We start from the raw sequence: 27,298 nt of genomic DNA on the forward strand, positions 1-27,298 counted from the left end.
TATACTTAATAAACCTTTCCCTCAAGGCACATCAGTCACTAGACAGAGAGATGTTTCCCTGCAGTGTACAATTCTTATATCCGAACATGCAACGCCTATCCTATGCCTATTTTTCCTTGATTCCTTGGTTTGCTTTTAATTAAACTACTTTTAGATAGTTATAGATTTGCTTACACACATGAGGAATACTACAAATGCCCTGTGACCTTCTGCCATCTCCACCAGGGATATAGGTGGTGTGTGTGTGTGCGTGTGTGTGTCTGTGTGCACACACGTGTTTGTGAGTGTGTGTGTGCCTGTGAATTCCTGTGGACACGTGTGCTGTGATGTGCATGCGCAGATCAGAGAACCATCTTTGGGGTCAGTTCTCAGTGTCAACCAGGCTCTAGGTAGGGTCTTGCTGTTTAGCTCCGCAGGTACAAACTGGTTGTTTCTGAAGACAGGATCCTTCTGTCCCTACCTCACACAAAGATGCTAGGCTTGCAGATGTGCTCCGCGATGTCTTAGCTTGCATGCGTCTTCTGGAGACTCACACTCAAGCCCTTACCCACTGAGCCGTCTCTCCAGTCACCCTGTCCCCGTGCACTCTGAGTGTGCTACCTATTGAAGAAGCTCTGAACTATCTCTGAGTCCTAAACGCAGACGCAATCATTTCCCATCGCCTCTACTCCCACTCGGTTGCACCATTAAACTCTAAAATGTGTCCTGGCCATTTTCTACTCGAGATTACTGTCTTGGTCCATTTCCCTTGTTGTAATAGAATATCGGAGAGGAAGACATTTAGAAAAGAAAGGGGTGGGTATTCAGCCCACAGTCTGGGAGCCTGGGAAGTTCAAGGCTGTACCTGGTGAGGGCCTCACGCTGTGATATGTACAAGCATTAGTAATAGATCCTCATGAGAAATTGGCAAACCAGCATATGAAGAGAGAGAGGGGCAGGGGGCCGGATACTTTCTAACGGTGGACTCAGAAAAAAACTCACCCACTCTTGCAAAGCCATCCAGTCCCTTGAGAAAGACACAATTCTTCTCAAAAGCCCCAACACTGCTAGACTGGCAACCGAGTTTCAACAGGAATTTTGGCAAGGATGCAGAGCCCAAGAACAGCAATTGTGTTTACACTGGAAAAAAGAAATATGACTTGAACCGTGAGCGGTAAATAGTTCTGGAAAACACCTTCTCCTGTGACCCTGGGGAGGATGGCATGGGTGAAGGCTGTGGATGGGCACCCCTGTGGCCACACCACAGGGAAGAACCTGGGAGTGTGCAGGAAGCCCTGCTCAGAGAAGCACAGCTGTTAACCACACCCTGACAGTTCTTTGGCTGCGACGTCGGGCCTGATCACAGGGGTGTGGTTATGGGTTGCTTAGACATATTTCTCACCGTCCTTCCTTTCACTTTGCTCACTTCCTAACCTGAGGTGTGTTAGACAGTCCTCCAGCATTCACCGGAGAGTCCTCGAGATGGCAGATGAGTATTTAAGTATTTAAAAAGAGGCAGTGACCCCAGAAGCTAACAAGGACCACACCATACTTGCAAGCAGAAGAGCATCTAAGTATGGCCTGCCTCCGGATAACCATCTACTGCGGGCTTTCTCTAGCTAGAATCAATCAGGCATTCACTGGGCCTATTTGCTTCCTCTCTGGAGAGCAGAAATGCCATCAGCTTGCCTGCTTTGTTTTGTTTCTTTCAGTCCCAATTCAGAGACGGTCCAGTCTGTGCTGCAGCGGCCTGTGCTGCAGTGGCCAATTCAGAGACGGTCCAGTCTGTGCTGCAGTGGCCTGCTTTCAGAGTTCCGTTGATTCTCAGTTGTTTATCAAGGGGCTGCTTTCAGACAGATTACAGATTTTTTTAAAAAATACATCTCAATTTCTCAATCAAGGTCAAAGGTTTTCAAAAGTCATCAAAAACATGTAGACATCTTTTGAGAAACTGCAGGAATTGAAGTCATTGAAGACATCCTGTGCGCAGGAGGGCTTGCTAGGGGCCCCCCTCCTGTGTGAATCAACCAAGCCTTACTTCCATGGCAACCATGTATAACCCTCCAAAAGGAAGAATGACTTTGCTGGAGCCTACCAGGAGGCAGACACTTGAGACCGAAGAACCTGGACCTCTCTGAAATACCAAGAGACAAAAATAAAAGGCTAAGTAGGTAGGAAAGACCAACAGTCTCTTAATCTGGAAACAAGTGAATGCCCAAAAGCAGGCAGCCTGGTGTGTGGGCTGGGCAGACACCCCAGACAGATTTGAATAGACGCCCAGCCCCCTTCCTGATGAAGCAGTCAGTACAGAAAAGCCATCTTTCCACTCTTGTCGCTTAATAACCCTACAGGTGGCTACTCCCGGGGCTGCTGTGGAGACCCAGCCTTGAGCGTAGCTGCTGCTGGCCCTCACTTAGCCCCCACTGAACTCATCCCTTACCTCCTCCATCTCCTCACACCACCTGTGCTTAATTGGGAATTCTACCTCCTCCCCTCCTCCAACCCCCACTTCCTCTGGGTGGATTACCAGTCAGTAGAATAATCTTGTGGGGCATTACTCAGTGGCCCTCTGGATGGCCTAAACAAATTACCCAAGGATTCTAGTGCTTGCATGGCTTCTCAGTGCTCTGTGCTTGGTGTCCGTGCTTTGGCTCTCTCAGCTTCCAACTGTCTTTTCCATCAGTTCTTCCAATCCAGGACCTAAACAGCTCATCTTTGAGCAAAAGGCCTAGCTTTGCCATCCCCTGCCTGAATCTCACCAGGTCTTTTAAAGTCATGGCTAGACTTGCCACCACAGGTGCTGTGTTTTGAAGGTTCCCACTAAGTCCTCCTGTGTTGGAAACAGTCCCCAGTGCGGCAGTATTGGAAGGTAGGACCTTACGTGGTGATTCAGTCATAAGAGTGCCACTCTTAATAAGTGCATTAGTTGCATTTAAGAAGAGCACAATCAAGTGGACTGTGATGCTGGGTCCTTAATCAAAAGCTGAGTTTGAGTTTCCCTTCTCTGCTCTCCCTGTGTTCCTCCGTCCACCCACGTTTCCTAGAATGGTGCAGCAGGAAGACCCTCGCCAGATGCAGAGCCTTCCGCACTTTCAGTGCTGGACTCCCCAGACTCCAGCTCTATAAGAAACAAGCTTCTTTATAAGTTACACCGACTCTGGTGTTCTGTTCCACAGATGCTAAGCAGGCTAAGACGTCTGGCTTCTCCCTTCTCCCAATATCTTCACTTATTTGCTGGGTCCATCCACTTCTAAAATATTTTGTTCAAACGAAGCTAAAGAGGAGCGAGGAAAGGGGCCTAGGCAAGAACTTTCTCGGAGGCACATAGCATACTAAGCCAGGTGAGAGACAGGCGTGTGGGCTAGAGTTAATGGAGGGTGAGTCAGGTCTGCTCCAGTTTGGGATTCTCTTCTTAAGCTCAGGAATTCTTAAGAGTGCCATGCAGCCACCTGCATGTAACAACCGTGGCCACCTGAAAGCACTCCAGACATTGCCAGAGAGTACCTCTGTTAATGTGAAACCCACAGGTATATGCTGAGCCCTCCCCTCAAGGAGTCAGGCATCAAACCATGATGGTCTTACCGCAAAGGCAACAGTGATGCTAACGGTTCCCCATGGGAAGGTAGACAGACAGGAACTGCTGCTTGCAGATACCATTATTGCTTGTCCTTTTTTCCCTCCAGTCACATGACTCTAGCAGATGATCGTACCATGAGATTTTCTTTCTTTTTATTTTTTTCATCTATTTCATGCTCAACAATGAATATTCCTTGGTAGGAATGATTGGCAGTGATATTAAAACACTTAGGCTGTCAAATAGCGTATAATAAAGGCCTTTTGTCTCCAATCAGCACGGGGAGTCAAGTTCAAGGCTTCTATGTGGGAACATTTTAATTAATATGCATAGTTATACTGACATATTTTAAAATAATACTTCATAATCCAATGTCAGAGTTGCTAGCATTAAATTGTCATTGTGAGCACAGAAGGTGTGAGCTTGGCAAAAAAAAAAGCTACTTGAGAAATATTTGTTGAAGGATATTTGCATCTGTAATATGGGGTTATATGTCCAACTGAATGAAGGTGGCCTTTGGAATTAGTAGCTTTTGTTCTTTTTACACTGAGGTGCTGGTTTCCAGAATATGAAGTAAATATGGGTCATCGTTATATACAAGCCATGAGGAAGTGTGTTATATGATGAAGTGATCTCCATCTTTACAACTGTCTCTCCACATGTGTTAGGGGTCTGTTTGGGCTAAGAGGTAGGAAAGGGTAAATTAGGAATGAAAACATTGAAGCTCAGTCACTCCCGACACCTCACATCGAGGTCAGGGAAAGCAATGCCTCTCTGCCTAAGCCACAGAGAAATAAGCGATCTCATGCATTCACAAGTTTATAACTGATTTTATGAAAAAAATTGACGTGGTGGTTCCTGGATGAATATGTAGGGGTCACACAATTCACACAGTGAGCGGCTGAGGCCTTGGTGGCAACTCATGGAGACACTCCACGGTTGCAGCTCATGGAGGCCTTCGCTCTCATGTACAGCATCTGATAGAGAGCTCCCTCTTCCATGGGAGTTTCTCTGATTTTACCATTCCGTGTTTAAAATAATTGCTTGAACTGCCAGTCCTTGTAGGCTTGGACTCCTTGAGTAGACTTTCATTTTTCCCAGGGAATCCTGATGCCACATGATCATAAAATCCATATTTTTTTCTGAATCATGGTCATGATGATGGTACATTTTTTATTCTCTTCAAGTTCTCTGGGCGCATGTGTGTGAATGTGTGGACACATGCACTCACACTCACTTATATGGGTATGGCTATAGTTATGCCATGGTGTGTATGTAGAGATGGCAGCCTTAAGTCTGGACTTCCCCTTCTACCTGGCTTCTGTCAGAACCACTTGTTCATTGCTGTGCACACTAGGAAGCCTCCGTACCCCTTGTCTCCAGCTCCCATCTCACTGGAGGAGCCTGGAGATTGTCAAGCTGCTACCACGTTTGGGTTCAGGGGATCCGAACTCAGGTCCTCAGGCTTTAAAGCCAAGCACTCTCCCACTGAACCATTTCTTGCCACTGTTACTTTACTTTTCTAGAGTGAACCTACATAATAATGGGTTTTATTGACATATGGAGAAAGGCATCCATAGCCAAAGGAATCCAAATCCAAAGGGACTTTCATCTCTGCCACATCATAGAAAAGCAGCCCAGGAAGGGAAAACTCTCATTAAGTAAAAGGTACCTCGACTGCTGAATAAAACATTTTTTAAAAATCTTTTCAAATGCTTGGCTTACATACAAGAAAGCAATGGAAATTTCCCAAAGTTAAAATAAAGCAGAGAGATAACAAAAAAGTGAGATAAAGGCAATATTTGAAGAGATAATTACTGTTTTTTTAAAGTTTAGGAACAATGAATCATGTTGAAGAAGTAGGAGAAAAGAGCTCCACACAGGACTAAGAAGCAGACAAAAAAAAAAAAAAAAAAACACTTTTACTAGGCCGTATGTGTGATCCTGCAGACCCCTGAGATTAAAGAAAATCCTGACGACAGTCATTAGCAGGACACGTTTCCCAACATATTCTGGCTTGGAATCTTACAGATTCAATTAATGAAGACTAGAAATAATTGGGGAACATGCTTATGTACCAAACATGTTTAGATTTTTTTCTTATTTTTACCCTCTAAACAGTTAGTGTGACAATTATTTACATAGAATTACATTGTGTTGGCCATCATTAGTACTCTAAGGGTGACTTAAAGTGCAGAGGATGATGTACCCAGGTTCTAAGTAAGTGTCATGTTTTGAGCCATCCATATCGCTCTGAATGGAGGTGCTTGCCACTAAGCTTTGTGACCTGAGTTCAGTCTCAGGTCCCAGAGAACTGACTCCCACAACTTACAATCCAGCTTCCACATACACACCACAGTACCTGTGCTCATGAGCACCTCCTCCACATACACACCACAGTACCTGTGCTCATGAGCACCCCTCCACATACACACCACAGTACCTGTGCTCATGAGCACCTCCTCCACATACACACCACAGTACCTGTGCTCATGAGCACCCCCTCCACATACACACCACAGTACCTGTGCACCCCCTCCACATACACACCACAGTACCTGTGCTCATGAGCACCTCCTCCACATACACACCACAGTACCTGTGCACCCCCTCCACATACACACCACAGTACCTGTGCTCATGAGCTTCTCCTCCGCATACACACCACAGTACCTGTGCACCCCCTCCACATACACACCACAGTACCTGTGCTCATGAGCATCTCCTCCGCATACACACCACAGTACCTGTGCACCCCCTCCACATACACACCACAGTACCTGTGCTCATGAGCACCCCCTCCACATACACACCACAGTACCTGTGCTCATGAGCATCTCCTCCACATACACACCACAGTACCTGTGCTCATGAGCATCTCCTCCACATACACACCACAGTACCTGTGCTCATGAGCACCCCTCCACATACACACCATTGTACTTGTGCACATGCACAGCCCCTTCGGATACAATAAACCAATAGAATGTAAAAGGAAAAGAAAATGTTACCACGTTTTAGATCAGTGGTTCTCAACTATGGGTCATGACCCCACAGGGGTTGCATATCAGATCTCCTGCATATCAGATATTTAAATTACGATTCATAACAGTAGCAAAAATACAGTTATGAAGTATCAATGAAATCATTTTATGGTTGGAGGTCACTACAGCCTGAAGAGCCATATTAACGGGTCATAGCATTAGAAAGGTTGAGAACCACTGCTTTCAACAAGGGATTTAAGTATCCAAATATTTTGGTATTCAAGGGACCCCGCAGTCAGGCCCTTGTGGACATTAAGGCACCAGCATACTGCCAGACTTGAGGATGGGTTTCGGCAGCAAAGATGGAATAATGGTTTCAAGGTCCTGAGAATGGAAAGAAAGCTAAGGGGAAAAGTTGACATACTCAATGTGGTGCTGAGAGGGTTGGGTCTCCTGTCTTGGGATCTTCTACTGTCCTCCCTCTAAGACTGTAGTGGGCACACAACACAGGGCACCTGAGACTTTTAGCTGCAGGAGGATGCAACCAAGAGAGCCCGTGGGTAGCATAGCCCTGTGCTGTCAGCAGGTTTTGGGAGCCAATCAAGAGAGGTGGCGACAGCTCTGCTCTCTGGAGCAGATGCCATGCTACCCTCTCCCGGGCACACGCGATGAAGCTCCGACCCAGGATGGAAGTAGGCTAGAATCTCCCTGGTAAGCCACCTCGTGGGCTACACACATAATTAGAAATGGGCTAGTCCAGGTGTGAGAATTAGCCTAGAAGAGGTGAGATAGAAATGGGCCAAGCAGTGTTTAATTGAATACAGTTTGTGTGTTGCTATTTCGGGCATAAGCTAGCAGGTGGCCGGGGTGCTGGGGACGCAGCCCCGCCGCTCCTATTACTACAGCTTTGTGTTCTCAGCAACCTTCAAGGTGCCAGCAGGGACCGTTGGCAAAAGTTAGAGCTGGAGAGATCTCAGAGGGTTTCAGGCTGCCAAGCAAGAACAGACTACAGGAAGCAGGTCAGCCACACGAGTGAGAGTGGCAGCGGTGGTAGGCCTTCCCTCCGAGGCAGGTCTTCAAGGCCAGAGACAGCTGCAGGGACAAATTCTCTGCCCCAACTCAAGCTTAGAGCCTTGAAGCTAGTCTTGCTTCCCTTCAGAGCCCCTGGAAGCCCAGCCTCCGAAATCCTAAAGCCAGGATTCTGCTGAGGGCTGGCCTCCACCAGGAAGTGGCATCCAAACGCTTCCTTTCCTTGCTCCTCGGATGTGTATGTCAATTAAGACTGCCTCTCTAAGACTCCTGTGGAACCAAATGGATTCTGATTAGATGAATGGGATTGCATGAAAATAAGGTGACAAAAAAGGGACTAATCAAGGAAGAGCCGTCACACCTGGAAGAAAAGAAGAGGGAGGAGAGAGAGGGGAAGAGCACAACCCAGTCAGGTCTGGGTCCAGCCTTCTGCCCTTGCTGCGGTCGGGAAATAGGAACCTGGCTATGAAAAGCAGTTTTCCTAGGTTTAGGGTTAAGTCTGTGACTCTCTGATCACTTTTGCTCCTAGAGTGTCGGCTACGTTCCCTCCCAGGATCTAAGCTGTGCTTGTAAGGGAAGCAATCTGACCTTCAGCCCTTGAAGGCTACATCCTGTTTCTTCCCCACGTCACACTGGGGCTCTTCCTGTCTGGCTTTAGTTCTTCGCCCCTGGCTGCCACTTCTCTGAGAGCTTGGATCACAGGTTTCTCTTCACCCTCGGGGCTTGAGTCATTTAGGGACCTCGCTAAAATGGCAAGGGATGGTAACCTTGGAACTTGGGGAGGCTGAGGCAGGAGGACTGTGAGTTTGAGACCAGTCACACAGCGAGTCCTTGTCTCAAAAGCAGAACAACACAAAACTAACAAACAGCCAAAAGTGTTAACTCAGTGAAAGTATTTTCAAAAACAGGAGTGCAGGCACTAACACAGATTCTAGTGCTCACAAATCTGCACCAAAGGGTGACCTTAGGAAAAAAGAATGAGATCTCAGAAGGGAGATTTGAGAAAGCTCCAGGGGCCCCTGAGAAGAATGCATCCAGTGTTTAGATGGATCATTCTGGTAAATCTGTGTGATCTATGTCGTCGTTTAACTCTGATGTTCCTTTGTTGAAGGTTTGTCTGGATGCTTTTAGTATGGCTGACTGAGGTCTTGATGTGACATACTGTTCTTGGACAACACCGGTCTGTGCTTTTCCGTCAAGTAGAGCTTGTTGGGTGAAAGAAACGGCATCGGTGTACCGTTTATGCGTGCTGTGGATCGGGTCACAAAACCTCTTGATGAGTTGTCTCTGTCATCAATACCAAGTGACTTTTTTCCATCTATTCTTATTTTGGTTTGAAATCTATTTTGTCAGGTGGTCACACTGTGGTGTCTCCTGGCTTTCTGGGGTTGCATGTTCTTGGGAGTGCATTTTTCCAGCCTCTTCTTACTCTAAGATTTGTGTTTGTCTTTAAAACACAGTATGCTTCTTGTAGGCAACAAATAGAGGTACCTGTTTTTAAAACCAGCCTTCTAGTCTGTATCTTTTGATGGGAGAATTGAGTCCGTCAAATTCAGAGTTATTATTGAAACCCTTGCATTCCTTCCTGTCATTTGTTCTTTTTGTAATATTTGGGGCTTTCCTGGGTCTTGCTGCTGTGTTTACTGTTCTGGTACAGGGTTTTGCTTTCCCGTGACCTCATGAGTGTTCATCTCTCTTCACCATGTAGGGTTCTGTCAAATGTCTTCTTCAATATTGCCTAAATGGTCACAAATCTCTTTCCCTTTGAGTTGACATGTTCAGAACTGCTCATTTTATTTTATTCACTAAGCCTATTCTGGGCTTTTCCAACTTGGGAACTGGAGCCATGTTTTCCTAATTTCTTAGGATAAAAGCCAGGATTGGCATTGTAGTTTTAAGATGGTTTGGAGCTACACTGTGAGACTCTGTCTCTTGAAACAAAAAATAAGCTGGGTTAGGGTCTCATACCTGTAACCCCAGCACCCAGGAGACTGAGGAAAAGCAGATTTCTGTGGATTTAAGATCAGTCTCAGCTACATAGTGAGTCCCAGACAAACCTGGGCTATCTGGAAAATGGATACCATCTGATGTAGTCGTGTTTTGTGGAATAAGCGACTCAGAAAGACAGGTATTGCACACTTCCTTTCCTTACTGGATCCTAGAGTCTCTGTAGATAAAAGCTAGGTTTGCAGGAGGGGAGGCTGGGGGAAGGGAGATGACGCATTATGGGGGGGGGGAACATGGGGTAGAGGAAAGGAATATGGTCAAATCATGTGACATATTTAAAAGAATTGTCTTTATGAAACCCAGAACTATGCTTAGGGAATATAAACCAACAAAAATATCAATCAAACAAAAAGCCAGTATTGACCTTGCCAATTCCTTAGACATCTTATCCATTCCACTCCACTCAAGTATGTCAGCATTTCTGGTCACTTTCTAGAGTCACTGCTGATGTGCTGGAGGCTACAACCACTTCCTATGTGACCCATACCAGAGCTCTGGACCAGTCATAACTGTTTGCCATTCTCACTATCTCCACATGACAGCAAGAGATTGGAAAATACTGCCTTAGTCCTCCATGGCTTCCAAGTTTGTTTGATCTGTGTTCTTCAGACTTAATTGCTTCCAGCTTAGATGGGACATCTTTCTTCTTGGTGTGCTGGGAATTATTTATTTATATTTATTTGTTTATTTATGTTTCCTTATATATACAGTATTTTGCCTGTATGCATGCCTGCACTCCAGAAGAGGGTAGCAGATCTCATTGTAGATGGTTGTGAGCCACCCTGTGGGTGCTGGGAATTGAACACAGGACCTCTGAGAGAGCAGACAGTGCTCTTTAGCTCTGAGCCATCTCTCCAGCCTCTTGTTTATATATATTGAGACAGGGTCTTACTGTATAGTCCTGGCTGGCCTCAAACTCACAAAGATCTGCCTGTCTCTGCCTTTGTATGTTGGGTTTAACGGTGTATGTCATCAATGCCCAGTGAGTTTGAGATGTTCTTGCCATTTCTCTTTTCCTATGAACCTCGAAGTCTTTCCTGCACCAGGACCTTTTCTTATGCAGTCCTTCTTGCCTGAAATCTTCCCCATCTGCTCTTGAATGTTTCCCTTTATGTTTCAAACATTTTTAAACCCAACCTCTGAATGGTCTGCACCTTTCTGCCTGTGTTCCCATGCGTGGTTTCTCAGTCTTCCTTCACAGCACTCAGTGTGTTGGTATCTGTGTTTTCTTGATTATAGAGAATTTTGCTCATCGGTGAAGTCTGCCAGAGCAGAGACATTTGTCTTTCATCTTAAGCGGCGTACAGAGCATGTATAATGGAGGTTATTACACGAAAGGATGGAAGTGTCACCGCTTAGCCTCAGCGTTTCCCTGTAATCTTGACTGAACCCAAGATTCTTCCTCTTTAGGGGCACAGTAGGGTGTGATGAGAGCAAGTGGCCCTGGTGGCAGAAGAGAAATTGTACTATGGAGGCAGATGACACTTTTGAAATAAGGGTTTTTTGTTTTTTGTTTTGTACACAAAGTTGTGATGAAATTCTACCAAGCTCCCTAGTAGCTTGAAATACGTATGTAAATTTCGGTACCACCTGAGTGAGACTCAGTATATCTGAGGCTGGTTCATGGGTAAGACAAGAACAGCACCATAGTTACGGCATCCATTTTATTGACTGGCATTTATCCTGGTTTGGGTCATGGCTCAAAGGCAGACCTTTTCGTGGAGACCTTTTGCTGATCTCTGCTTTCCGTGGTTATCACCATTGCCAGGTATACACTGGGCAAGAACATTCAGGTAGCCAGGGGGAGCGGTCAAACAGCCATTGCAGCAAGGAAGAAATGTGGCTGAGGAGGAAAGGAAGAAGAGAAACAGATACACACTCGTGGAGGCTACCAGATTAATGAGATGTGGTCAAAGGAAGGGGAAGAGACATGGTTGAAAATAGAAGCATCCTTTCTCGCTGAGCAAACACGTGTGAAAGGCCCGTTTCCCTCCTTTGGGCAGTGGCTGGCTCAGCCCTGATACTGCACAGTGTACTCCATACACAAGCAAGGGTTCCCACAGATGGGTGACTCTGAGCGTCATTTTGTTATATGAAGGAAGCAAACCCTTGAAATAGGGAGCCTCATCATGAAACAGCAGTTCTTTAGTGGCCTCCATTGAACCAAACACTTCAATTGCTGCCTGCTAATCAAAGGCTTTATTTTAAGAACAGAATTTTAAGAAAAGCCTCAAACGATTTCAGCCCTTCCTTACTTCCCTTACAAGGAACAGATGCTACCAGCAAGAATTTAGATGGGAAAGCCGAGACGCATCAACATGCAGAGGACTGCAGGGGAGTTTTTGTTGTATTGTGTTTCCTGCATTTGGAAACCAAAAAGTGCAGAATCATTCCAGAGGGGTATTCCAGACACCTTACCCAGTGTGTGTTCAGCATATTGTCTGCAGACGTGTATTCAGGCTCAAAAGCCACAGTTGTTCTTTGTTCAGAAGATGTTTCTTGACCTTTAGAGCCCTTTTGATGTTTTCTCCAAGAAATCCAGGAGAAGAAAGCAAATCAACTTTCTGGGTAATGGGAAGTAATTCTCCCAGGCACGCTTTCTCAGGAGTGTGGAGGGTGCTGAAAGTCGTGTTACTCACTCCCTTAGCCTGTACATAGCTTCTCAGATTTTATACTGACAAGTGAGATTTCAGTGAGTCTTTGGGTCTGTGGACCTGCTGGAAATGGCAGTGTCTCCAGGCTAACCCTCAAAGTCTCTCCAGGGTCCAAGTCTAAGAATACCAAAAACAGGAGGTTGACAGCCAGTGGTTCCCTGGGCAAGAAGTGCAGGACTCACTGTGGAAGGATGATTGATCCGTGTGGAAACGCAGGGAAGAACTTGCAATCGTCTTCTGGCCTCTATACTTAGTTAATTTGGTGTTGTGTCTTTGTGTGTAGGTGTATGCACATGCATTTGAGTGTGCGTGTGCAAAGGTGTACGCGTGTATGGAGATCAGAGGGTTTCTTCCTCAATCACTCTACACTTTATTTTTTTTCAAACAAGGTCTTGACTAAACCTAGAGCTTCCCCATTTGCTTAGATGGACTGGCTGGGAAGCCTCAGGAGCCTCCTGTCTCCAGCCAACACTGGAATTCTGGGCATATGGTCCTATACTATACACTGCTTTGCACATGGATGCTGGGATTGTTATTCTTGTTTCTGCCTTTCTTGTCTGCGGGGTTAGAGAGTGGAGACATTACGTGAGACACACTGCGGTGCAGGGTTAGGAAGAAGACACGAACACGCGGCGGTCCCACGTGGGTGCACTTTAATGCGGGAGGAGTAACAACAAGTGGGGTACGGGTGTGCAGAGACGAAAGGAGAAGGGGGAAGAGAGAGGGCTCGTGGCGACCCCGCGCTTTTAACGGGGAACACAAGGGCGTATGGGAGAAGTGTCCTGTGCCTTTGCGGCTTCCGGTCCTGGGGAATGCTGGGAGCTGTAGTTTGCAAAAGGAACAACAGGGATCTACACCAAGGTCCTAGTGCTTGTATAGAAATTTACCAATTGAGATATTCCCTTAGCCCCTGGTGCTGTGTTTTAATATCTCTCCTCAAGTTTGGACACACTTGACCACATTGTTACTGAAATCACCTAGTTTTCTCTCTACATGACCCCTAAACTGACCATTTTTGTCAATCTCCTTTGCAAAACTGTCTTTAGACCATCATTTTACCCGGGGACCCCCAACTCCATCTGACCCCCAACTCCATCTGACCCTCAATTCCATCTGACCCCCAACTCCATCTGACCGGCAACTCTGTCATATTCTCAACTTATCAGACTCTCAACTCTCAGCTGAGATGGAGTTTGATCTCCAGAGGACACATAACAATGTCTGGAGGCAATTTAGACTGTCACACTGGCATTAGGGACTGTGGTACTGACACCTGAAGTATGCAAACCAAGGATGGTACCGGACTTCCTGTGATCCATGGGGGAAACCCCAACTCAAGGATGATCTTTTCTAAAATGCCAGGCGCATGAGAAAAGCTGACTTCACTGTGGTTTTCCCACGATATTTCATTCCAGATGCTTACTTATTCCTCTCTTCTCCCCCCCCCCATCGTATACTCTCTACTTTGATTTTTAAAGTTTGTTTAATGTGCTGATGACTTTTTGTCCTTATCTAAATATTTCTCAAGTTCCCAATATCAGACTAGACAACTTCATTTCGACATCCTACGCACAGCCATTTTTGTTTTGTTTTGAGTTTTTTTTCCAAAGAGAAATTAACTTATAATTTTAAAAGTAGTTTAAGACAAGTAGGCATCTAAAACAACCATTTCAAAATACAACAAAACACAATTTTGTAACCATTATGAACTAATCAGACCTGATGAGGAGCCCAAAACTATGGAAAAAAGATCTCCGAGTTTTTAAGACAGACTTTGATCCAGTGAGCCTCACAGGAGGGGCACAATTCCTTGAAATTCGGCAAAGACGAATGTGGCTCTGTGACACAACGGATAGCGCCTTGAACTTCCAGTGACAAATTAAGCAAAGATGCAAAGATGTGTCCATCCTTTGCGGTCCCCAAGGGCTTCACCCCATGCTGCCTACCACAGTCTAATGTTTTCAGAGCTTCCACCACATGAAAGTTGGAAAGCAGCTTGGCCTCGGGGTGACAGGGTCAATTTGAAATAAGTCTAAATTTACATTCATTGATGTTATTTTTCAGTTGCTTAAAGTGTGGATTCAGAGCTGTCTTTTGAGGTTAAGGACATTTCTCAGACATCACTTGCGGCCATCCTCCTCTCCACTGGCAAGCACTCAACAGAAACGCACACTCAGATTAGCCCCATGTCAACTGATTCGTGTGCATCTCGGAAAATCACCAACGAGCAACAAGCGTTTGTGCAGAGCAGCTAGGGAACCCCATCAGAAAAGGATGATGTGTTAGCGGGAGGAAAAAAGGAGGAAAGAAAGGGAAGTGGTCCCTCACAGGATCTGCCTTGAGGAGGGCTCAGAACGGCACCCTGGAACTTGTGCTTACAGGTGATTTCATAAATCACTGTTGTCTCCGAAGCGAAACAGCTGTCTTCCATGTCCTGAGTTTTCCACTGATGTGGTAATAGGATACTGGAGAGGAAGTGACGTTGCCTGGGAAACACAGTGCTTACAAAGCAAGCCAAACCCCAATGCTTCCTAAACCCCCTCTGTGTGGAGAACAACCTCTCATTAATTTGGAACAGTAATCTAGAGAGTTCCCTGCCTGTCTGTCTCTGTACGTGCCTGGTGGAGCCAGACAAAGGGTCAGGGAGGAAGTGTAGGAGGAAGATTGATGAAGAAAAGATTGATGAAAAGAGGTTATTCAACAAAGCCATAGGAGAGGCTTCCACCTGTCTCAACCTCAGGATGGAGGTAGCCCAGTTAGTCCTAGGACAGACAAAGGGCTGTGTATGCTACCTTTGGGTTTTTTCAGCTTCCTGCAGGGACATTCACTCCAAACGCCAGTACCACTGGTTGAGCCTGCAGTGTAGTCGTCAAAATGTGGGCACCTGCTGGTTGTTCCCAGGGGTCTCACTTGCTCATAGGCTTCCTTGCAAGTATCCAAGACATAATTTTAAGACCTAGCGTGCCATCTCCAGCCATGACGAAGTCGCTGCCATCTAGTTGTGAGACTGGCTGCGCCACTCATCCCTCACACACATCCTGATCTATGGAAGCTGCTGCCTATGGATGTCACTCTGGGTTTCTTTCCAGGCCTGCAGAAGAACTCTCCACCTGCCCCTTGACTGTTTCTTGGCCTCACTTATTAATGCCACTAATATTAAGTGGCCTACGCCCTAAGTTGCTTCAGTCTGAGGAAGATGCTCTGGGCTTGAAGGATGTTGCGATGGGAATAGACAACAGATGGCTTCAGGCAGGCCATGATGAATATCAAGTGGAATTCTGGGATTCACCCAGGAGTCAATGAGCCCACAGAGGTCTTCATATGGGGATGCCGTGTAACCAGAGAGAGGTGGAGAGGAACTTAGATATGAGGTTAAGAAAAGATAGGTGACCGAGCCACACGAAGGACTTGCCCTTCCTCTGTAACTAGAAGATCAGTCAGTATTTATTTATCCAACTAGAGGAAAGTGTACCAAAGAATAAATTAGATCTTCGCCCTCAAATAATGCGTGAGCTCACTGAGAATAGGAGTGGAGACATACAAAGCTGCAGCGGAACAAACAAACACACTGAATAGGGCTGAGGGAGGGCATTGGGGGAAAGGTGTGTCCTGGTCAGGAGTGGGGGTGGGTAGGGAAGGGGAGTGGATTGCAGCAGAGAGGAGGTACTGGTTTGCTTGGAAGGCTTATTTGCAATACGAGGGCATCAGTATCACCACCACCTTTAAAAAATAATCCCTCCAAGTTTTTACATCTGAGTCACCACCAGCAGATAACTCTTGCACCTGGGCTTTAGACAGAGAGGCTGACATCCAATTCCAAACTAAAAACATTGATGAAGAAACCGGCACTTCGGGTCTGTTGCTCAGACCAGGACACGCTGCACAGTGGCCTACAAGGCAGTGTCTCCCCAGTCAGGCTTTATTCTGTCTCCTTCCAAGGATATTGACCCATAGATTCGAGAACTCTGAACTATTTGCCATGGGGACGCTGTTAAAATCACTAGATCACTTTATGGCCCCCTAAATGAAGTACAATGGTAAAAATATCTTTTCAGTTTTCTCACAAGAGAAACCCCTTTAATTTCTCCAAAAGGAGCCTCAAACACACCAGGCCAGTCCCCTCTCTTTCCTGTCAGTTGTCTGGCAGGCTTACTGTGCCTGGTCTCTTGAGTCCTATTTTTTCTTATGTCTTCCAATGCTAATGAATGAACTTGAGATGAAAGGTATCTCAGAGGTACATAGGGCTAAGAGAGAGAGAGAGAGAGAGAGAGAGAGAGAGAGAGAGAGAGAGAGAGAGAGAGGAGAAGGAGGAGGAGGAGGAGGAGGAGGAGGAGGAGGAGGAGGAGGAGGAGAAGAAGAGGAACCAGTTTAAAACAAAGGAAAGTGAGGAGTCACAGGAAAAGACAACAGAAGCAAAAAATACAGTGAGAGGCTGCTTTGAGTCTGAAGACAGCCTGCCGACAGGCCATGGAGAACAGGGATGAGATCTGAGAAGGGGGACGGAAAGGGGAGAGCCACAGAACGGTTTTGATCAGGAAGTAGTCAGACCGGCCAGATGACAACGTGGAACATAAGCTCCTGACAGGAGTACTTCTTTCTTTTTTGTTGCTATGACAAGATGTCATGACCAGAAGCGACTTAGATGAGACAAAGGTTTTGATTTAGTGTAGCTTACAGCTCCAGATGGATTACAGTCCATCATGACAGGAAGGCATGACAGCCAGAGAGGGAGGCTGGTCCAACAGCCAGGAAGCAGGGAGCTCCAGTCTTCGGCACACTGGAAGTCAGGAAAGAGTGGGAGCAGGAGGGAGGGCGGCAAGCAGGAAGTAAGGAAGTGAGGGCAGGCTATGAAACCTCTGAGCCTGTGCCCAGTGAATTTCCTCAGCAAAGCTCTGCTTCCATATCTTCCCTCCACAGCACCACCAACTGGGGACCATGTAGTCAAATGAGTCTATGGGGAATATTTCTTACTCAGACCTCCACGTGGGGGCGGGGAAGCCAGCAAGCTGAACCTTGAGATATAAAAGCTAAGCAGCTGTATAGAATATAAAGGTTGGACATAAGGTTTAAAAGAGCAAGTCAATGGTTACAAGAACGAATGTGGCAGACAGCACAGAAGAAAGGACAGGAAGGGGCAGAATACGCTGGCCAGGCAGTCCTAGGATCTCAGATGTCTGTTTATCTGACCCTAACTGGATAGAATCCAAATCATCACTACCTCTCCAGGCCGAACTCTATTAAAACCAACTAGCTTCCCCAAGTAGGAGGATGATGCTCGGGTTAGTCAAACCAGAGGATACCAGCCTACAAGCGGAAGGTGACTTACAGAGCTTTTAGAAGGTTCAAGAAGCTGTCATCCAGCTGCCCATTCAAAAACACATCCATAAAAAAATACTAGCACACTTCCTTTCTTGCCCCGCAGGACCATTTATTTCCAAGTCAGAGAAGGCTATTCAACCTCTCAGTTTTTATTATGAAAATCGTGAAAATTTTCCACCACACTGATGAAGGGCTTCTATGGTGAACTGTTGGTTCTGCCCTTGCTGGTCCGCTGGCTTGGTGTTAGCATAAATCTGTCCATCTCTCTATGCGTTAGTTCCAGGTGCATTTCAGAGTAAAATGGAAAAACCGTTAACCATCCTTTCCTGTAAATGAGGCCTTGGTTTTTAACTTCTTTGCAGGGGGGTAACCTGTGTCTGGCTACCTGGGTGGATAGTGGAGGTAAACCCAGAGCTTACAGCTCTGTCTGTGGGTGGTTTATGTCCCTCCATCCTCCGCCCCTTGCCCAAGGCAATTTCACATTGACTCGGTAATTACAGTGGAGTCTTGCCAGTGAGTTCCTAGAAAGCAAAAGAGAATTTTGTTTTACAAGTACAGCCAGTCCTCTTTCAAGACTGTAATATCGAGGCTGGAGAGGAGTCTTTGCCAACCATAGGGACACAAGAGTTAAAAGCCAAGATCCCCTAGAGGCAAAAACTGAATGACCTGTATGTACACTTCTGAATTAGATTTACTTCAAGCAAAACTGCACCTTTTTAGCAACAGGAGGGAGTCTATATTACATATGGCTTCAGTTGGGACTATAAAAAACTCCCGGCAACGTGTCCAGGACCTCCATGGTTGTCCTGTGGGGTTTAAGGAAAGCCAGCCAGGGAAATCAGTGCACAAGAGGGTCAAAGCTGTTAGCTGGAGACCACATGGCGCTAACAAAACCAGCCTCTGCCTTAATAGGATCAGCCAAACAGCTCTCACTGCATGGAAAGGGGCATGGGCATACTCGTGAGCCACGTGACAGGCCGAGGCCGGGCGTGACAGTGCTTAAGTAAGGTTTGTTTGACCTCCACTCTTTCACCTCTTGCTTTTACATTTAAGGTTTTGATTTGTCATGCTTGTCCCCAAAGAGCTTCTGTGCAGGTTCCTTTGATTTGTCTGGTGTGTCGGGTTTATCATGAGATCCGTCTTTCTCTGTCCGGAATTGAGGTCTTGTAGCACACTAAGGCTCGTTTAAAAACATCCACCCATTAGCGCCATGGAGAGGTTGTCTTAGCCACTTTTCTCATTGCTATAACCAAGAGCCGCCTAGGAAGGAAGGGTTCATTTTGGCTCCCAGTTGAGGGACAAGGGACAGGGACGCCATGGCAAGAGCTTGAGTCACATAGTCACAGTCAGGAAGCAGAGAGCAACTGTGACTGCTCAGCTCCGTTTTCAGTTTTATTCAGTGGGAGACTTCAGTCCCTGAAATGGTACCTCCCACATTTAGAGTGATCTTTTCTTTCTCATTAGAGAAAAATGAAATGTTCCTCCCCCAACCCTCATTCCACCGCTAGAGTCTTAGGTGACTGGCTGTCCTGTAGATGTAGTCTCTGGGACCTTCATAGCTATGAGCAGGGTAAAACTGTGAGGCAGATCCCGAACTGCAGAGCAAAGACCAAAACCAAGATGCCCGTGGGTTCCACTCATGCTTTTGTTGGCTGAGGAATGCTGCCTGAGAGTCAGAGAAGGCAGCCGTGGTAGGTTCAGGTCACCCCGCAGGGTCACCCTAGCAGCCGCTTTTCTGCATGAAGGAGGCGAACAGGCTATCATCGCTTTTCCACTTGCTTCTCTTGCAATCAGTAAGAATGTTCTATGGTTATTACTCACAACCCCAGAGAAGCTAAAGTACAATTATTGTACTAAAACCTAAACTAATATTTTGCATGTAATTCAGATGGAAGTTGGCATTATAGAAAGACTAGGGGAGAAGGAATAACTGGGAGGGACAAAACGGGACGGCACATTGAAAGGAGAATTCACCCAAGAGACAACTTCATTGACTGGGAGAGATAGCTTCACCCCTCCCACTGTGTTTACATATGCCATTGTTTCAGCCTGCGATGCTTTGTTTACTTCAGAAGGAAATATTTTACCCTCTCTGAGATAATTAATTTTTGTCAGCTTCACGGTTTATAAGGGAAACTGAGAAACTGTTAATTGAAATACAGACTGAGTCACTGTTTGCGGTAATTTTTGGCAGCGTTCTAATTTGTGTCAATCCCAGCCTAATTATTAGATTTTGTTGGAAGCAGAAAGCATATTTGATTTTTTCCCTTATTGAACTCTTTTTTTCCCCATTTTTTTCTTTGAAATCTGTGCTCTCTGGCAAAGATTATGTAATTTATGTCAATATGAGGTGAGACACGGATATATCGGAAGCACCGAAGAGGTTTTATTGCATCGGGCTTGGCTCTGCTCGGTAGCTCAGTATTTACAAAGCCTGTAGATTGCGGTCTTCCGGCCTCACTCCTGCCTACCCCAAGCCCCTGTGAGAAAATGTGGTACTTTAAAGACCTTCTCACTGGTGAGAAGCCGCCTTCTGTGGACCATCACTAATGGCATCACGGAAGTGAATTTCCCAGAAGCCATCAGGGAGAGTTCGTTTGGAAATCCAATTGTGTGTCACTAGCAAAGGGCAGGCACCTAGTAGAGGTGGCCAGTCATGCATCCCCTGAGTTGTTGGTTGTAAAAGCACTAATCACCATGAACTCATTTACTCCTAATGCAAACACACTGCATTATTCCACAGCAATTCTGTTCCCAACGATCATTAGTGCAGACAACAGGAAGCTTCTGGTTGTGGGTGAGGTTAATAAAATCTGTCAGCTGAATGGCCAGCATAATGGACCTGTTAATGACGCCTAATAGAAGCTGGATCCGTCCTTCCCACTGCAAAGGCAGGAAGAGAGGCAGGTTTCTATGCAGGGCAGACAACTCTGTCCCTTGACAGCTCCTATGGTGGCTTCTACATAGAGACAATGCTAAGATCAGCCATTGAGTATGATCAGAAGTTGGAGCCTACTGTATCTGGGAGCTCTGGGACCTCTGCTGGGCAGGGGAGGGAATCCCCAGGATGACCCAGGGTCAAGCAAAGTGCATAAAAGCTGTGCTATTCTCTACGCCTTGTTACTACCACCCAGGATCCCAAGCCCTTAGGATGCTCAGCTGTTCCCTTGTCACCCATTTGTGACCCTGGCTGGGATACTCCAGCCAATGATGCCCTTGCCCTTATCCTTAACATTTGCATCCTATTACCCCAGTCCCACAAGTCACAAAACTGGTCACCCGAAGCTCGTCTTCATCACTCGAAGCTCGCCTTGATCTCCTGATTGGGCTCTAGCTGCAAGGGACAAAAGAAGCTACCAACTCCTGGAGACTCCCCCTGAGCCCAAGTCTTGTGGGACAGTCAATGAGGAGTGACCTGAGCCAAAGACCTGAGCTCCCGCCCCATAGGCTAGGTAGAAGCACCCAGATCCTCCCAAGCCCTGAGGACTCTGTGACTTAGGTGGTGACAGCTACCAGGACTCAACAACAGGAGGCTTTGGATGCAAGAGGCTTACATGCACTGTGAGAGGCTCCCCAGCCTCACAGTTTGTCTTCTTCTCTTCCCCAGCATACCTCCATATTCCCCTTTTCACTGATGGAAGCCATTCTTCGACCACACCACTACCCATCGAAGAAGCTAGGCCTCTCCTTGTTGGGTGCTTGTAACCTTGCCTACATTATCAGGTAAGAATTGCACAAAAAGGGTCCCCTGAGACTTGCCATTGGTGACCCAAATGAACATTCCATAAGAACATATCATTAAATCAGTACTTTGGTTGGTTTAGTCAGTGATAGAACCAATCTTTAAATTTCTCGAGGGAAAGGGTTCTTATTGTTTGATTCTAATACTCATGGAAAGCTCATATTCAGAGGACGGACACACACACACACACACGACAAGCCACAACTTCCTCGTTCTCCCCTCATGAAAGGTAATTATTGCCAAGTGGCACACATGCTTCTGTTTCCAAGAATATATTGATTTCAACTTCATTTGCAATTAGAATGTTTGAGAGAATGAATGCCTGCTCCAAAGCATCTATATTTACTGCACCTAAAAAGGGGCATTTGGCGGGGTTGGGGGGGGGGATGCTGGTGCCCTGCATCATCTCAAGATGCAGACCTAAAGGGAGGTTGCCAGAGACCTGAAGAACATGGGAAATGAATCAGGTAACTGGCCTTGATTTGATTATTCAATTACCTGGTGACCCTCGGTCTTTGTAATGCTGCCCCACAGTCTGCAATCAAGGGCGTGCACACGACCTTCTGTCTGGAACTTGAAGAAGCCCAGTTCCCTTCCTCAGCTTCTTTCTTTGCTTGCTTGTTTATTCTGAGACAAGGTCTTATGTAGCTCATGGTGGCCTCAACCTCTTGGAATGACCGAGAATAACCCAATGGTCTTTATTTTGAGTCTTCCTGTCTCTATTTCCCAAGTGGTGAAATTACAGAACTGTATTGCTGCCTTAGTTAGCTATTGCTGTGAAGAGACATCGTGACCATGACAACCCCTATAAGGAAAACGTTCAATTGGGGCTGGCTTACAGGTCCAGAGGGTTAGTCCATTATCATGGCAGGAAGAGGCAGACATGGTGCTAAAGAAGGAGCTGAGAGTTCTACACCTGGATTGTCAGGCAGCAGGAAGAGAATGACACTGGGCGTAGCTTGAGCATCTGAAGCCTCAAAGTCTACTCCTAGTGACAAAGTTCTTCTAACCAGGCCATACCTTCTCCAACAAGGCCACTTCTTCTAACAGCGCACTCTCTAGGAGCCCGTCACAGCCAGTTTCATTCAAACCACCACAACTACCTTGCCCAGTTTCATGGTGCTCATGTTGAACTGAGGGCCTCATACATAGCAGGCAAGCACTCTACTAATGGGCTATAGACCCAGTCCTACTTTCCACAGCCTTTCATATGACATAATTTCATGTCTGAAAGGGTCATGCCATCCATGCGCAGAACCTGAATACTGAACCCATGGCAGTCTGGATCATCCAATTTCTATATGGGAAGCCATTTAGAGTTATTATTAACAGTGCTCTGTTAATAATGAGAGCAAATCATAGGATGACATTTCAAATGACATGGGGAGGCGTGGTAGTTTGAATGCCATTGGCCCCCATAATCTCAGGGAATGGCACTACCGGGGCTATGGCTTTGTTAGAGGAAGTGTGTCATTGTGGGGTGAGCTTTGAGATCTCATAGGTGCTCAAGCCATGCCAAGTAGCTTAGTTCACTTCCTGTTGCCTGCAAGCTGTAGAACCTTCTCCAGCTCCTTCTCCAGTTCCATATCTGCCTGCACACAGTCACATCCTACTGTTATGACAATGAAGCAAATCTCTGAAACTGTAAGCCACCCAGTTAGATGCTTCCCTGTGTAAAAGCTGCTGTGGACATGGCGTCTCTTCGTGGGAATACAAACCTAACTAAGATGGGAGAGGGTATCCCAGGCCCTTTAGCAGCACATTTTTCATTGAAGTTACCAGCTTGGTACCCAGAACTTCATGACCTCTCTTTCCATCTCATAATCTTCCTATTTTCTCCCCATCCTTTCTCATCCTCCCCGCCCCCAAGTGCCAAGGTCTTTCTTGCTTTTCTTTTGAAGGAAGTTCTTGTATAATATAATTTCTCTGAGAATCATATTCTGTACTGTTCTCCACCCTTGGGGATTTTTAAAGCTTCACAAAGGGACACTTTAAGAAAACAGAGCTCTAGCTGGCGACCACTTGGAGTCGACGCCAGGATCACATATTGAGGCTATATTGTATGATTCAGATACTGAGTACACGGGGAGGCACAAGAAGCCTGTGGCTCTTAGGGACTGTCTGGGAATGAGAGGGGACACAGGACAAGGAAGTCACAGTAATAAAACTGGTGGCCGGGAGACCAGGGAGCTGCAGCTGATGGTCAATGCTGGCCTCTAAAGGGAAGAATCATTTCATCTGAGATTCAGAGCAAGAGTAAGAACTCAGAGAAGACGTGAGCAAAAATTAGTCAGCGAAGGGAATGACCACCCTGAAGCACCAAAGGAGGTGAGCACAAAGCTGAATGGGAGGACAGAGAAAAGTTAGACCATGAATATAACTCAGTGAGCTGGTATTTAAACATAGAGCGCTCTTCTGGTTTAAAAAAGGTTTAAGTAGGTTCCCAGAGTCAGAATGTACTGTGAGTTAAGTACAACGGTAGGTAAGGGACCGTGGCTGAAGTGTGGAAAGGAGATGAGGGAAGAAGAGAGGTAGTCACTGACTCAGAAGTGTCAATGTCAGCCAAATGCTCAAAAAACCACAATATATCTCAGAACCTGAATGGAGGATGGCAGCTTAGAGGTCAGAGGCCTTTGAACACCAGGGTTCCAAAGGCTTAGCTGGCAGGCTCAAGGTCATGAGGTCATAAGGCAGAGGGATCTAGCTGGGGAAGGAACAAAATACAAGCACAAAACCTTAAGAAAGGTTTGAAAGTACTGAGACTAAGGCGAGCTGTGTGCCCACCTATTCCCCCGGCCCCCAGCATGGTGGTTTTGCACACACTGGGAGCTGAGCAGGCTCTTAGCCAAGTGTACACTATGGAGAAAGAACTAGGTTTGGAAGCAAGAGATCCCAGTTCAAGGTGGCTTTAAACCCAACTTTGTACCAGAATAAATGGAACACAAGTATACCAGAAGGCCATTTTGCTGGTGTCCCAGAGTAGACACTTCCATAGTTCAGTCCAGTCCCCAGGAAGAGGACATGAGACTCTCTGCTGCCTGCTAGCTCTGCCTTGTCCAACAAAATGCACCTTCAGGCCCCCAGAGCACACATGGCTATAGTAAATTCCCTAGCAGTAGACACCCATGGAGAAGTGTTGGCACAGCTCTTAGGGTGTGCCGCTTGAGATGGTCAAATGGGGAGACAGCATAGCAAGAATGAGGTCCTGAACACAGGCTGGGCCACGGAGAGAATGAAAAACAAACTTGAGTCTGCAAGGAGCTGCTAACTGCACCAGAGACATCATTCTGATAAAGCCACAGTACAATGGCCTAAAAATAGCCACGTGGACCCCCTGGGGACTGTCTCCCCAGTGCTGTTCTCTTTCTGTTACTTTTGCAGGTTGCAAAATTAGAGGTTTGGCCCTGCAGAGGAAAAACAAAGCCCTGCAGAGGAGTAACAACAAAAAATGCTTCGTTTCCTTTGGATCACTTCAGCCACCTATAAATCTGTTGTCTTGCTTCTGCCTCCCTGCTCTCTCACCCCCAAAACACCTTGCCTCACTCTGTCTGAGGCAGTGGCGATGGGTGGAGAAAGGACTGTTCCTGCTGCTGGCCCTATTCCTCTTTAAAAAGGGGGTTTGAACAAATATTTCCCCTAATAGCAAGCTGGTCCTGTTGGAAAAGTGAGGTCATGTAAGGCCAGGCTCCAGCCTGCAGGGGACCGATACTTAAGAAGTGGAAATGAGCCTGGCATCCAAACTGCAGGAGCCTGGACTGGAAAGTGATAAAATGGAATAAACGCACAAGGAGCTGCAGGCACACAGAGAAGGAAGGAAGGGCACAGGGCGGCATCGTGAGCGGCAGGCGTAGGGGCTGAGACCCCAGAGACCACACAGGGTCAACACCACCCCAAGCTGTTCACACAGCATCCACAGTCAGCAAGAGGAGAATGATAAATGTCTGCGAGTCAGCCAACCCTCTCCTTTCCAGACCCGTGAGTGGTACCACTCACTTTTAGGACCAGTTTCCTCACCTCAGTCAGCCTAATCAAGACAGTCCTGCCTAGCCACGCCCAAGAGGCTAATCGAATGAGAATAATCATCACAGGTGTGTTCAGCAGCTTGTCTCCTGGATGACTCCAGTTACAGGAATAACTATAAGGGTAACAGTCAACATTAACTACCACACGCCTCAAGAATAACAGTCTCACTCACACACACAACGATAAATTGTATATATTTATATTGACTGTATTACAGGCTACTAAGAGCTAAGCCAAGCTGAGTTCAGATAAGCTGGTCGTACCCACCCTACCCTCCTTTTCCAATTATTACATCACGGTGAAATCTTCTAAGAGATACTGTTTGCTATTTCTAAAATGCAACCCTCAAAGTCAGACATGGTTTCATGGCGTTTACCTAAATTGTTCTAGCATTAATTAAAACACGGGAGTGAGAAATTGAGGTTGAAAACATGATACATCCAAGAATAGCGGAAGGACCATCAGCTGACCCTAATCTCTACTCTCCCCCGCATCTGAAAAGTCCCAGACATCCCCTTAGCCCCTCCCTCTCCTTCCTGTTCCACTTCCATCTGACTTCCTCAGTCTTCCAACATCTCTATGGCTAATCCAGGTCAGCCAATCAGTGACCCCATCCTTGATTCAAGGAGGCTTTATTGGCACCGTGGAGTGACAGTGTGAACAATTCTCCCACAGCATGGTTTTGAAGCTCAAATCTTAGCAAGGGTTGGAATCGCAGCCCCATTTTCCACAGTGATACTTAGCAGCCGTCATGCTGATGTATGAAAACAACCATCACCCCATGCCCCTCTATGCTCAGCATTTAGGGCTGAGCCTCTGGGGAACAAAGTAAAAGGTAATTACTACGCTGGTAACAGAAACTAGAAATAACAGCAGCATAAAGCAGGCGGCTGATTCTTTGGGAATGAAGAATCTACCAGAACTATATTGCTGAAGGAGTGAATGGCTTTGTAGACTGTTTGGCCTGTACTAGGCAGATGTAAAGGACACATTAAGGAGACTTTTAAGATTTTCAGGTAGCGGCAGGAAAGACCATGGTTTCACTCATAGAGATGAGGATGAATTGTGAACAAAATAGTTAGGAATCGTTTTCTAAATGGCCAGTTCAAAATACCATTTTCAGGGTCTATTAAAATCTAATGCTGGGCCAGTTGGTGGTGGTGCATGCCTTTAACCCCAGCCCTCAGGAGGCAGAGGCAGGTAGATCTCTGAGTTCGAAACTAGCCTAGTCTACAGAGGGAGTTCTAGGATAGCCAAGTCTACATAGAGAAATCCTATCTCGAAACCCTCCCCTACAAAAAACAAACAAACGAACAAAAACTAACAACTAACACTGGTTTGATTTGTTTAGGGTGCATGCAGGGTATTAGGAAAGTAATCCACACATCACACACCCCACACACCCTACACAGCACTTTCTCACAGCAAAGACTGAGACCCAACCCCCAAGAGGAGACTCACCTCATCTTTTCTGAAGGGAGATGGGTGCAGGGAGATACCAGTAGTTGACCCCTCAGGTGGGATGTGATTTCTGGAGTCACAGGGAGAGATAAGGAAAAGAATCAGGAAGCAAATGCTGGGGTGATGCTCTTGTCTTGGTGATAAGGTGGCTCAGGAGGGTAGCAGAGGTTGCCAGCTGCTGAGATCAGACAGACATGGGGGTTAAAGACCCCCATGGTCTTTAACAAGGAGGAAGCCTCACACCCAAGGAAGGTGGACCAGGATGATGTGGATGAGTTTCAAATTCAGTCCATACAGGAGATAGAGGTGAGGTGCGAAGATGCAAACAGGGTATACTACAATCCCTCCTCCCTCTCCCCTCCCCTCCTTACTCCCTTCTTTTCTCCACCGGGCTTTCTTCCACTTTGGTTCCTGCCACCTAAGAGCTATCACTTCTCTGGCATGTTCTCTGTGAAGGTTTCCTAACCTCAGGGATCTTTCCTTCCTAAACCTTATGCTGAAAGGAAACACAAGTGAAGTTAGCAGA

The 27,298-nt window shown here is 46.4% G+C and overlaps 1 protein-coding gene across 3 annotated transcripts in view; it reads left to right on the forward strand.

Moving 5' to 3' along the window:
* The window catches only part of Adtrp (androgen dependent TFPI regulating protein), a 79,546-nt gene that overhangs the window by 40,892 nt on the left and 11,356 nt on the right, over positions 1–27,298 (forward strand). For all 3 annotated transcript variants that reach the window (XM_075969826.1, XM_075969828.1, XM_075969827.1), the window contains one exon: positions 21,154–21,269. In XM_075969826.1, the coding sequence (XP_075825941.1) occupies positions 21,154–21,269 (116 nt within the window). The remainder of the gene's footprint in view (positions 1–21,153; positions 21,270–27,298) is intronic.

The sequence above is a fragment of the Microtus pennsylvanicus genome, chromosome 4, assembly GCF_037038515.1.
Source record: "Microtus pennsylvanicus isolate mMicPen1 chromosome 4, mMicPen1.hap1, whole genome shotgun sequence".
NCBI lineage: Eukaryota > Metazoa > Chordata > Mammalia > Rodentia > Cricetidae > Microtus > Microtus pennsylvanicus.